Consider the following 12,166-nt stretch of genomic DNA (forward strand, 5'->3'; position numbering starts at 1 on the left):
GTTATGCCTTCCCAAGCTCCAAGGTCAAGGTCATGCTCATTTTAAACTTACTACAATATGAATGGTAATGTTGACAAAGAGCTCAACACAATACAGTCAAGCATGTCTATTGAAGGTCATTTCTATCAAATAATGTTGGAGTTTCTGTAAAGTTTTGTTTAATTAGGAGATGTGTTATTATGTTATTATTTGTTATTATGCAGTGCTTTTGAGTTATTTTTATACAGCAGGGCTCCCGCTGCCATTCGCAATTGTCGCCATTGCCCAAATGCGAAAGTTTTATAATATAATCTTTCAATTTGCGAAAACAAATGGCCATTACAATTAATTAGATATGGAGAATGGCTCAGTCAACACAGGTCGTGCAAAGTGGATGATTGAAATGAACAGTAGGGAGCCATTTGAATTCTTTATAGATGATGCCTTGATTAATTGCCTTGTGTCATTTAACTATTCTCCTGCAATGAAATGGCCAATTAAAACAACACTCAAGAATGAGAAAATGGGAAGAGTTAGCTTCTAAGATTCTCCTGGCTCTGGCAATAAATAGTGTGCTTGTTAGCTAGTGTTTTATCCAGGCCGTTTTAGCGTGGCGCGGGGCCATGCCTTTTTTTTGTAGCTGTCCCCTTTCAAGGCCATTTAGCGCCACGCTGCCCTTTCCAAAGGCCCCCGCCCTGCCCTTTCATGATCACCCGCTGTTGTGCCCTTATTGATAACATCTTTATTGCCCCTTGACCAAACTTCTAAGCCGACAAGTATCAGAGAATGGCCCCAAGGCAGCGAAGATTCGCGCGGTTGTGATTTAGTCATGCGTGCATAACCCCGTGTCAATATCAATCGATACTTTCGGTGGCTTTTTAAACCTTGAGCACACTTAGCGGTTATGTGTACTCTTCCACGATAAAAGCGTGGACATCTACTTCGGAGACTTGATGAAAACCTCGATGTTATCCCGGTGCATTTCATGCATAATTCAATAATCTCAAAGCATTGATTTCACGCATAATTAAATTTTGCAAAACACAAACAAGTGTAATCTTATTCATTATCGCAGTGCTCCAGCTAGGATTTGAAAAGGGCAGGGGGGCTTTTTTGTCAAAAGGGCACTTTCGACGCGCAGTATATTGTCAAAAGGGCACTTTCGACGCGCAGTATTTTGTGAAAAGGGCACGTTCGAGCGCGCGGGTGTTTCTGGAATGCTTCCTATTGCATTTTAATTTACATGTTATAAATAATTGTATTATTCCCATTATTATTAAACCATTCAGATATAATGTCTACAATGAGGATTAAAATAATGACAATGAAATAAGAGATTTATGAATTATCATATTTAAAAAAAAAAAAAAAAAAAAAATTTTTTTTTTTTTTTTTTGAGAGGGGGGGGGGGCAGGGCGGGGGTTCGGGGGGGCAGGGCGGAGGTTCGGGAGGGCAGGGCGCGGCGCCCTTCGATTTAGGCCTAGCTGGAGCACTGTTATCGTATTTAATTAATAATTGAAACAATTACTGTAACGTATACTGTGAATCGCGTATACGGCGGACATATTATACGACGTTATGTTGCTATGCGCACATCAGTGCCTTCCCCAGGAATTTGTTCAGGCGCCCCGGGGCCGACCGGGGGTGGGACGTTGATTTTTTTAAATTTAACGTGTCAATTCACGTTCTGTGGTGCGTTATAACTCAAAGATAAACAGCGTCAAAAGACGTCATTTGGTGCGCTATGACTCTTCAAAAAAATCCCCCAGTCATTTAAAAATATTTTTTTTTTATTGTTTGTTATAAAACTTTTCCGCACAGATAGTAAAATCCCGACTCGAACGATTCCCCCAATACATCCGTTTCAACCCGACTCTATAACTGTATACTTACTATTTTTCAAGTTTCTATTTATTACCCGATAATCCCGTTTATTCCGTTTTTATCAATCTCTTTCTGGTAAATATTTACGATAAAAGCTTTCAGTTATTTCTTTAACACAAACCTTGCCATTTTTTAAGTGACTATTTATAGATTTGATGAAATATTGCCTCTGAATATGCGTCAATCCCCTGACCTGTTGTGTGCTTGTTAAAACGCTCAATACACGTCATTTGTATGCAATAGACGCGACGTTGTATATGCTGCATAATTTTCGCGCTCTTTTTAATTGAGAAAAAGATTCGACACAAAATAAATTTGCACTGCTAATTTGAAGCAAAAATATTTAACGTTGCGGTAACATTTACATTCGGAAGTGTGTTTCAGATTAAAAACGCGTTAACATGGACTTACGGTAATGGGTTTCGGATTACAAATTTAATTATTCCCATTTGAGATGTCAACAAATATTAACCGTTGCGTTATAAATTCAACGATAATTTGTTAACACACTTTACGAGTCGAATAAATGTTTTGACGGAATTATGCATGAAATTCACGTTGTCCACAAGGATCACGACCGGTTGCCATCATCAGTCTTCTAACTATCGATTATCGGACGAAACATTTACAAGTGTGCGTAATTATTTCAACGAAAATTTGTTAAAGCGCATTACGTGTCGAATAAATGTCAAACGAGGTGAATCAGTTCTATAAATGGACATGTTGAAATATACATGTACTGGAATTAAATAAATTGTTATCACATAATTGTAACCGGGAGTCATTTGCACAACTTACTCGCTATAATAATTAATTGTTTACCACTTGCAATTAATTTCTCGTATTAATTATGAGTCATAGGTAACACTTGTTTACAGTAAAAAGGTGTGATGATGATGCCCGAAACCATCTTTAATGTTCTGTACTGTACTAATACCGGTTTTATATTACTCAAATGGTACAACTTCTTGCTAATCAAGCTGCGATAAACTCTTACTTCATGCCCGACGTCAATCAAAAATAATGGTCGATAGTTAACCCCGCCCTCATAAGCATTCCCGTAACCGATTGGACGATGAACTTCACAGTTTGACGACTGGAAAGTTACCAGATACATCCTTGTCAGCATTTAAATGACCGTGTAATGTGGCTAGAATAATCGATACGCGCGTCATGCTATTCTCTTATCAGTGGATTATCCATTACCCCGTGTGGTGTTTATGGCGATTACTTGTGAAAGTAGGTACCGAGTGCTCTTTTAAAACAGGGAATATTGATACACTGATAGGGAAACCTTGATTTTTTTTGGACAATCTCCACTTTCTTTTACTAAAGAATACACTGATCGGAAAATTTCAAGCGCCCCGGGGACTCTGATTTCGAAATTCAAGCGCCCCGGCAAGGGGCGCTTAAATGGCCTGGGGAAGACCCTGGCGCACATGTCGCTTACATCATTTTAATTAACAAGATGGCGGACTACACAGAAAATAAATTGTGACTCTTGGCAAAAAGGGAAAATGACGATCAAATTAACGATGGAGATCATACATTTAAAAAGGATTAATGAAATACCTGTGATAATCAATGATGCAGAAAACGTTTTAGATGCCAACAACATATTTATAAGTAATTACGCAGAGGATATGTCATGTAAATTGTTAGCGTTCAGTTTACTCGCAAAGTTAAAACATCTGACAAGATTATCGTTAGAAAATGAGCTAAGACAAACATGGTTTCATTTATATGTTAGTGGATCTGTGTATAATCGGATTCATATGCATATATTGCTTTATTATGTTTGTCGTGCTGTATAGTTTACTGAAACAGCATGGAGCTTTTAAAAATGGACATTGCACGGTAAATATATTAATAATTGTGTTAATTATATATATAGTAAGTTAAATACATCAATTACTATTAAATGTGATTGCATATATTTTTCCCACTACTGCCTCTGATGCAATAACATGTTTCTCCAAAAACCAGGTATTCACGGAACGTTATGGCCCTTTTTTGCCTAAGCTGCACGCTAAAATGCCCTTTTCGAAAGTGATGCGCCATGCCCCTATGCCCTCCTGGGAAAAACACTATTAGCATGTCAGATATGGAATCTCTGCTGTAAAATGAGATTTTAAAATTAATGTGTTTTTAATGTCCCCCACCACTGTAGTGGGGGACATATTGTTTTTGCCACTGTCTGTTGGTTTGGTGCTTTGTTTGTTTGTGCAAACTTTAACATTTGCCATAGCTTTTGCAATATTCAAGATAGCAGCTTCATATTTGGCATGCATGTGTATCTCATGGAGCTGCACATTTTGAGTGGTGAAAGGTCAAGGTCATCCTTCAAGGTCAAAGGTCAAATATATGGGTCAAAATCGCTCAATTAATGTACACCTTTGCAGTATTGAAGATAGCAACTTTATATTTGGCATTCATGTGTATCTCATGGAGCTGCACATTTTGAGTGGTGAAAGGCCAAGGTCATCCTTCAAAATCAAAGGTAAAATATACAGGGATATAGTGTTTCACAAACACATGGCTTGTTTTTAAATAAAAACAAATATTTGTAACAAAATATATATTTGATTCAATATTTAAGTACTTATATTTACATGGAAGTATAAAGAGACTGAACATTACTGCTTAAATCTTAGTTTGTATAAGTTAATAATAAACCTGTACCGGTAAAAAAAATCACAATGTTAAAAGTACCATCATAATCAGAAAAATATAGGCTTTACTTACTTATGTCTTACTTATAATAATTGAGATGCAGCTTATTGACATTGATCACCCATTTCAGCCTCTATTGTAGTAATTAATTCAGCAGTATTATTGAGGTTTATCAGTTACATATGTATTACATGTACATACATAGCAGGTCAAGGGTTGTACATACATGTACATAGCAGGTCAATGGTTAAATATATGAATGAAGCTCAATTCAATATATCAATAGCACAACATTAACACTTAAGTGTGTTTGTTTATATTTGTTTATGTTACCCTAAAAATTGCCAAATGTGAGTTGTTTCTGATTAAAGATGATGGGCATGATGAAATGAGGTGTATTTAACAAGTGGAGAGTCGATCAACCGCTGAACAGAAACCATTTCTCCTTATGATTTAAGAAAAATTACAAAATGGCTAATATTTTTTAAAAGTGGCAAAGAAAATATTAAAATGGCGAAAATGGTTGGCGAAAGAAAATTTTAACCCAGCGGGAGCCCTGTACAGGCATAAACGTTACTTCCTTTAACTGACATGCTTTTGGGAAATGAATAGATAGATTAAGCAGCTTAGCAGCTACATGTATCATTTGACAAAACAGGAAGACTTGTGAAGACTTGTGAAGACTCTCCTCATGAACAGTGACATTAAAATTGCACTTAAGATGAAAGTTAAGAATTGGTTCCTCAATGTGTGGTAACATATTTAATTATGTTTTAATAATACTGTTATAAAAAGTGTATCAGTCCTATTAACACTTATTCTGTACTTATGTGGGAGTCAAGATGTAGGTGTTGAATAGCTAGCATTTTTTTGATCTAATCTGAGATATAATTTGCTGTATTATTGATCAGGGCTCATTTGAACATTTTATTTGCCCTAATTATAACTTAATTATAACTTAGAAATTCGTATACACTGTAACTCCAATATAACGCGCTCCGTTATAACGCTGTGTCCAATATAACGCGGGGGGTCCTTGGATCCCGTTTTTACTCCAACCTTCCATTTCTGATTCAAATCCATGTTATGCAACTTCATGTATTATCAGAAAATTCAAAGAAGCCGTCGATCACAGCTTGATTGTTTTATCCGTCCGTTTAACTGATTTTAATCGATTAGAGGTTAAACGACACTCGACAGCTAATTGGTGTTAATCTGTTGTGTAATGTCAATTAAGGTGTGAAAACTCGCCTGTCCGTGTTTATTACATGTATTCTCTATCAGAGCGCTTCGGTGCGCTAATTTCAATAAGGCAAGTGCAAGCGGAATAATTATCAAATTAAAGTTATTTAAAACAATTACCTGTTTATGTTTTGTATTTATCGTGTATTATATTTCATTGTATAAACTATGGCTGTGTAAGTGTGTTATCGTTTATTATATGCTACACATGCTTGATAAATAAAATTATCTTTGTGTGTGTTTATTGTTTCAGTACGTATATGAAAAATAAATAAAAAAATCCTGACGAATTATTTACATGCTAACGCAGTGTAATAGTAAACAGAGATGCATTTAAATTTTTGCACGTTATCAGAAAGTCCACGGAAAGCACGTTTTTTACATGCTGCGTATGATGCAATAAAATATTTCTTGGTACATGTATCGTATTGCATTCAATTTAAATTTAAATTCGCTCGTCCAATTAAAGCTGTGCCCCATAATGCACTGTACTGATTTTTCTGAAAAATGGCGTAGGCATATGAATTTGTTTACGAAATTCGTAAACATATTTCTTGTCATAAATGTTTAACATTATTTTTTCGTAAGTGATGTTGTAATTATATTGGATTATCGGATAAATGTGCACATTAGATAAGCGGTATGTATACTGTTATCATTCGATTCAGTTTATATGAATGTACTTGCGGATGACAACACAGCATGTCAATACACAGGACCTATATTATAGGCTATACTATACCTGTTTTTATAGCCCCCTTAAATAAATAAGCTCAAAACTTATAACGCTGTTCGTTCATAACGCTTTTGCGTGGCTTGGACCCCGTCATCCGCGTTATTTTGGAGTTACAGTGTATACAAGTTGATAGTTTTGTGGGGTTTTATGAAGAAAATGTTGAAGCCAAATACAATTGTCTTCACCAAATTTGCTTGTTTGTAACCTTTGGCTAATTTGGTAAATGATGATTGATTACCATATTTATGGCTGGAACTCTTTCTTATCTATTTCTAGAGTCATGACGGCGGTGGCCGGACGGTGCCAAGCCTGGTGGAGGAGGAGGAAGATGGGGAGGAGGTGGAGGGTCTGGGCCAGGCCGAGACATACTCAGACTACATGCCAACCAAATGTAGGGCTATACATTTGAGCCGCGCTTTAAGAAAACTAGGCATAATGCATGTGCGTAAAGTGTCGTCCCAGATTAGCCTGTGCAATCTGCACAGGCTAATCAGGGATGACACTTTCTGCTTTTTATGACATTTTTCGTTTTAAGTCTCTTCTAAGCAAAAATCCAATTTAGGCGGAAAATGTTCCAGATGAGCTAATCTGGGACGCTATTTATGCACATGCATTAAGCACAGTTTTCTCAGAACGCGATACATTTAATTTCTAAAGGGCATGTGCTTGTGTATTAAAAACTGCTAAGGCTAATTAGGAGATAAGTTCTTTAATTTTTATCATTAATTGTATGTGTTGTTTTTTTAAGCCGCCGGTAGGCGAGCATGTAGCAGTTTCGTTCTCTGTCCATCAGGCATTCCGTTTCCAGAGGTTTTTATGCTCCCCGAAAATTTTCGGGGAGCATATAGTTGCCAGTTTGTCCTTCCTTACTTCCTTACTTTCGTCACACTTTTGTTACAGTTTCTCATAGCACCATCAATACTTAACTGATCTCTTTCATATTTGGCATGTTAAGGAACCTTGCATGGACTTTTACCTTTTGATGAGGTTTGAGGTCACTGGGGTCAAGGTCAAGGTCACCGAGGCTAATAATAGATTTTTCCGTCACACTTGTTACAGTTTCTCATAGCAACTTCAATACTTTACCGATCTCTTTCATATTTGGCATGTAGGTACCTTGCATGGACCTCTACCTTTTGATGAGGTTTGGGGTCACTGGGGTCAAGGTCACCGAGGCTAATAATAGATTTTTCCATCACACTTTTGTTACAGTTTCTCAAAGCACCTTCAATACTTTACCGATCTCTTTCATATTTGGCATGTAGGTACCTTGCATAGACCTCTACCTTTTGATGAGGTTTGAGGTCACTGTGGTCAAGGTCACTGAGGCTAATAATAGATTTTTTTCGTTCATGCTTTTGTTACAGTTTCTTCTGGGGTCAAGGTCACAGAGGCTAATAAAATATTTTTTTAGGTGGTTATTAACACATAGATTGACAAAGCACATCATCGGGGAGCATCCATTAGTTTCACTGATATTCTTGTTTTACTAAAGGCTTTCAGATATATGTACCTGTGTGAGTCTAGCTTGCTGACTCACAGATCAAGTTCAAGTTTCTTCAGGTCCATTTATTTTCGGTGCAGTTACAGGCCTTGGACCTTGACAGTTTTCCAGACTTTTCCAAAATACTTGCAGATATTGACCAGATTGTTGGTGTGTTAGCCTACCTAAGTAACTTACAAAACAATTTTAAGTTTTGTTTAGGTCAATTTATTTTTGGCCTTGGCTATTTACATTTTCTCGGGAATAACAGTTTTCTGGACTTTTTTCCTATATGCTGGCAGATAATGACATGATCTATGATGTCTGAGTCTACCTACATGACTCACAGGTCAAGTATGAGTTTCCCTCTGGTCCATTTATTTAAAAAAATTGACTTGCCTTGGACTTTTTCTTTTAAATTGAAGCTGTGCTGCTTCAAAGAGAGGTGTCCTATGAACAGCAATTCTGCACCATTTCCAGAATCAGGAGGGAGGTTTTGTGTGGTTCAAAGCCTTGTGGTCTAATCGTAGTCAGCTCTATCTGTATTATTAATCAGGACTCTATTCCACTTTCTGAAAAAAGTCTTCACCCAAACTACAATCTAGAACTTAGGAATTCCTCTCAATTTACTTGTTTTATGGGGTTGTATGAAGAATAAGGAGTAGCCATCATTCATGTTGTGTGAGTCTACCTACTTGACGCACAGATCAAGTTTCAGTTTTTCTCTGGTCCATTGATTTTAGCTCACCTGATCGCTCAGGTGAGCTTTTGTGACCGTTCTTTGTCCGTCGTCTGTCCGTCCGTCCACATTTATTCGTAAACACTCTAGAGGCCACATTTTTTGTCCGATCTTCATGAAATTCTGTCAGAACATTTTGTCCCAATGATATCTCGATCGAGTTGGAAACTGGGTCATGCTGGGTCAAAAACTAGGTCACTAGGTCAAAAAAAGAAAAACCTTGTAAACACTGTAGAATTCACATTTCATGCCCAATATTCATGTAACTTTGTCACAATGCTTGCCTTAATGATATGTTGGTTGAGTTCAAAACTGGTTCCGGTCTATTGAAAAACATGGCCGCCAGTGGGCGGGGCAGTTTTCCTTATTTGGCTATAGAGAAACCTTGTAAACACTCTAGAAGTCACAATTTTTGCCCAATCATCATGAAAGTTGGTCAACACATTGGTTTTATTAATATCTTGGTCGAATTAAAAAATGGTCCAGATCGGTGAAAAAACATGGCTGCCAGTGGGCGGGGCATTTTACTCTAAATGTATATATAGTGAAAACATGTGACACTCTACAAGGCACATCTTTGGCCCGATTTTCATGAAATTTGGTCAAAACATTTGTTTCCTTGATACAAGAGTTGAGGGGGGGGGGGGCAGTTTTCTTATATTTATATATATATTCATCATGAAACTTGGTGAAAAGATTGGTTTTATATATAAGTCAGATGAGTTTGCAAATGGTCCCGATCGGTAAAAAAACATTGCTAACGGGGGGGGGGGGGGGGGGCAATTTTTCTTATTTGACTAGAGAGAAACCTTGTGATCAAACACTATAGAAGTCACATTTTTTGCCTAATCATCGTGAAAATTAGTCAATACATTGGTTTTATTGATTTCTCAAACAAGTCGGAAAATGGCTCAGATCGGTGAAACACAATTTTAGCTCTCCTGATTGCCCTTGGATTGTCAAGTTTCCGAAGGAAAAAACTGGTTATTAGATTGGCGAATGCGGGCGGGCGGGCTGGCTGGCTGGCGGGCGGGCGGAACAAGCTTGTCCGGGCCATAACTTTGTCGTTCATTGTGAGATTTTAAAATCATTTGGCACATTTGTTAACCATCATTAGACGGTGTGTCGCGCGAAAAAATTACATCAATATTTCCTAGGTCAAGGTCACACTTTGAGTTCAAAGGTAAAAAATAGCCATAAATGAGCTTGTCTGGGCTATAACTATGTCATTCATTATGAGATTTTAAAATTATTTGGCACATTTGTTCACCATCATGGGACGGTGTGTCGCACGAAAGAATCACGTCAATATCTCCAATGTCAAGGTCGCCACGACTAAAAATAGATTTATTTTAAAACAAACTTACAAAGGGGGTTAATTTTGTTTGTTCATTTCAAAAGTTCAGTTTGAGTTGTCTCCCTTTATCAGATTTTTTTTCACAATGAAAACCTGGTTTTGTGACAATTTTGTCCCTTGTTATATTATACAAAATCCTTGTAAACACTCTAGAGGTCACAATTTTGTTTCATATTTTATGAATCTTGGTCATAACATTTATTTTTGTAAGCAAAGTTTGATGTTTGGTAAGTTGGGTCAACTCAAAATAGGGTTACCCAGGTCAAATCTTACAAAAACAAAAACACTCCATACGCCAGAGTTTCGGTTCAATAATGTTGACCCGGATATTTTGTATGGACAATATCTAGGTAAAGTTTGACATTTGGTAAAGATTGAATGAACAAACTCCTCTCAGGTAAGCGAACTAGGGCCATCTTGGCCCTCATGTTGACAAAGAGACTTGGACTTTTTCTTTGAAATAAGCTGCTGGCTGCAAAACGCAGTATGCTGCGTGTTTTTAAATCCCTGGTGTATTATCCCGCAAGAGACAGCTGCTGCCTAAAATATTATCAAAAAATGTTTTATTTATAGCAAAAATTGGAATCAAGCATCCAGATCCAGTGGTGGAGACGAGCTCAATGTCTGCTATAGAACCACCGGATATCTACTACCGTGTGTCCATCCCTGAGAGCACTATCGACTATGGGGAGCTGTCAGCTCTGCAGCTGGAGTCCATCATCTATTCCTCCCAGAGACATGACATCATCCTGCCCAGTGGGGAGCGCGCAGGCTTCCTCATTGGAGACGGAGCTGGTGTTGGCAAGGGCAGGACTCTTGCTGGAGTCATATTTGAGAACTACCTGCTAGGAAGGAAGAGGGCTTTATGGTAGGGAAATAGTTTTTAACCCATTACCACCCAGATACAAGCTCTCACGCAGTTGTTGTCACTCAGATTATTAAAATTATATTTTAAGACCTTTCTTACTAGATTCAAAATTTGAAGGCTTCATTTCCAACCTTAAGGTTCTGATAAGCAGCAAACAGCATAAAACCTGAACACAATTATACTGGTTTTATTATGGTTGCATATTGCTATTTTCTCTTTGATTCAAAACGAAAAAGGTACTTAACTATTCACATGTTTAATTTGTTGGTATAAATGATTTATTATTCATGTACACAGGGACACAGGAATGCTGATACTGCAGAATGTTTGGAACATTAACAGTGTGATGTGTTGATAATGTTGATGTCAAGCAAAATCATGAATCTCTTCGCCAGTATTTTTATATGAATCTCAAAGCTGCGAATGTTAATTATTGTAATAAAGTAATTATAGATCCACATTTGAATATAATCCTTCTTGGAATGTAGCTGCTCCTCTTAAGTTCTGTGATGTTAAGTATTCACCAGTAGTGCAATTACTTTGGCCACTGGTTATATGCAACCAATATTTCAGGTTGAGCGTCTCTAATGATCTCAAAGTGGATGCCGAGAGGGATCTTCGTGACATCGGTGCCACCAAGATAGACGTCCACCCCCTCAACAAGGTCAGCAGGAAATGTCTATTAGATCTGAGGACTTGAACTGACTTGATATGGGTTTTGTTCAGAGAAAACTGGGCTTAATGCATGTGCGTAAAGTGTCGTTCCAGATTAGAAGGTGCAGTCCGCACAGGCTCGTCAGGGACAACACTTTCCGCTTTTATGTTTTTTTTAGTTTCAAAGAAGTCCCTCCTTATGGCAAATCAAGTTTAGGCAGAAAGTGTCGTCCCTGATTAGCCTGTGCAGCCTGCACAGGCTAATCTGGGACGACACTTTACGCACATGCATTAAGCCCCGTTTTCTCAGAACAAGGCTCGTATAATTTATTTAATTCGGTGGAATTGGTATACCAAGTTTGTAGATATTGTGTTGTTCAGTTGATGAGGTATTAGATTTGATTGAAATTATGATTTGTTCAACCTTTCAGGGATACTGACTCAAAACAGTTTATAACTGGAAAAAACAAAAAAAAAATTAAGCAGGGTTTTCACCAGGAAATTCTTAAAGACTGAAGGGTACAGGTAGGTTTAGTTGGGAGGTTTCCCAG

The 12,166-nt window shown here is 37.5% G+C and overlaps 1 protein-coding gene across 1 annotated transcript in view; it reads left to right on the top strand.

Annotated features, from left to right (window-relative positions):
* LOC127869947 (protein strawberry notch homolog 1-like) overlaps positions 1-12,166 on the top strand; it is a 62,469-nt gene that overhangs the window by 25,739 nt on the left and 24,564 nt on the right. The window contains exons 5-7 of the mRNA XM_052412609.1: positions 6,791-6,905; positions 10,667-10,961; positions 11,535-11,625. Of these exons, the coding sequence (XP_052268569.1) occupies positions 6,791-6,905; positions 10,667-10,961; positions 11,535-11,625 (501 nt within the window). The remainder of the gene's footprint in view (positions 1-6,790; positions 6,906-10,666; positions 10,962-11,534; positions 11,626-12,166) is intronic.

Source organism: Dreissena polymorpha, chromosome 1 (genome assembly GCF_020536995.1).
Source record: "Dreissena polymorpha isolate Duluth1 chromosome 1, UMN_Dpol_1.0, whole genome shotgun sequence".
NCBI classification, from domain to species: domain Eukaryota; kingdom Metazoa; phylum Mollusca; class Bivalvia; order Myida; family Dreissenidae; genus Dreissena; species Dreissena polymorpha.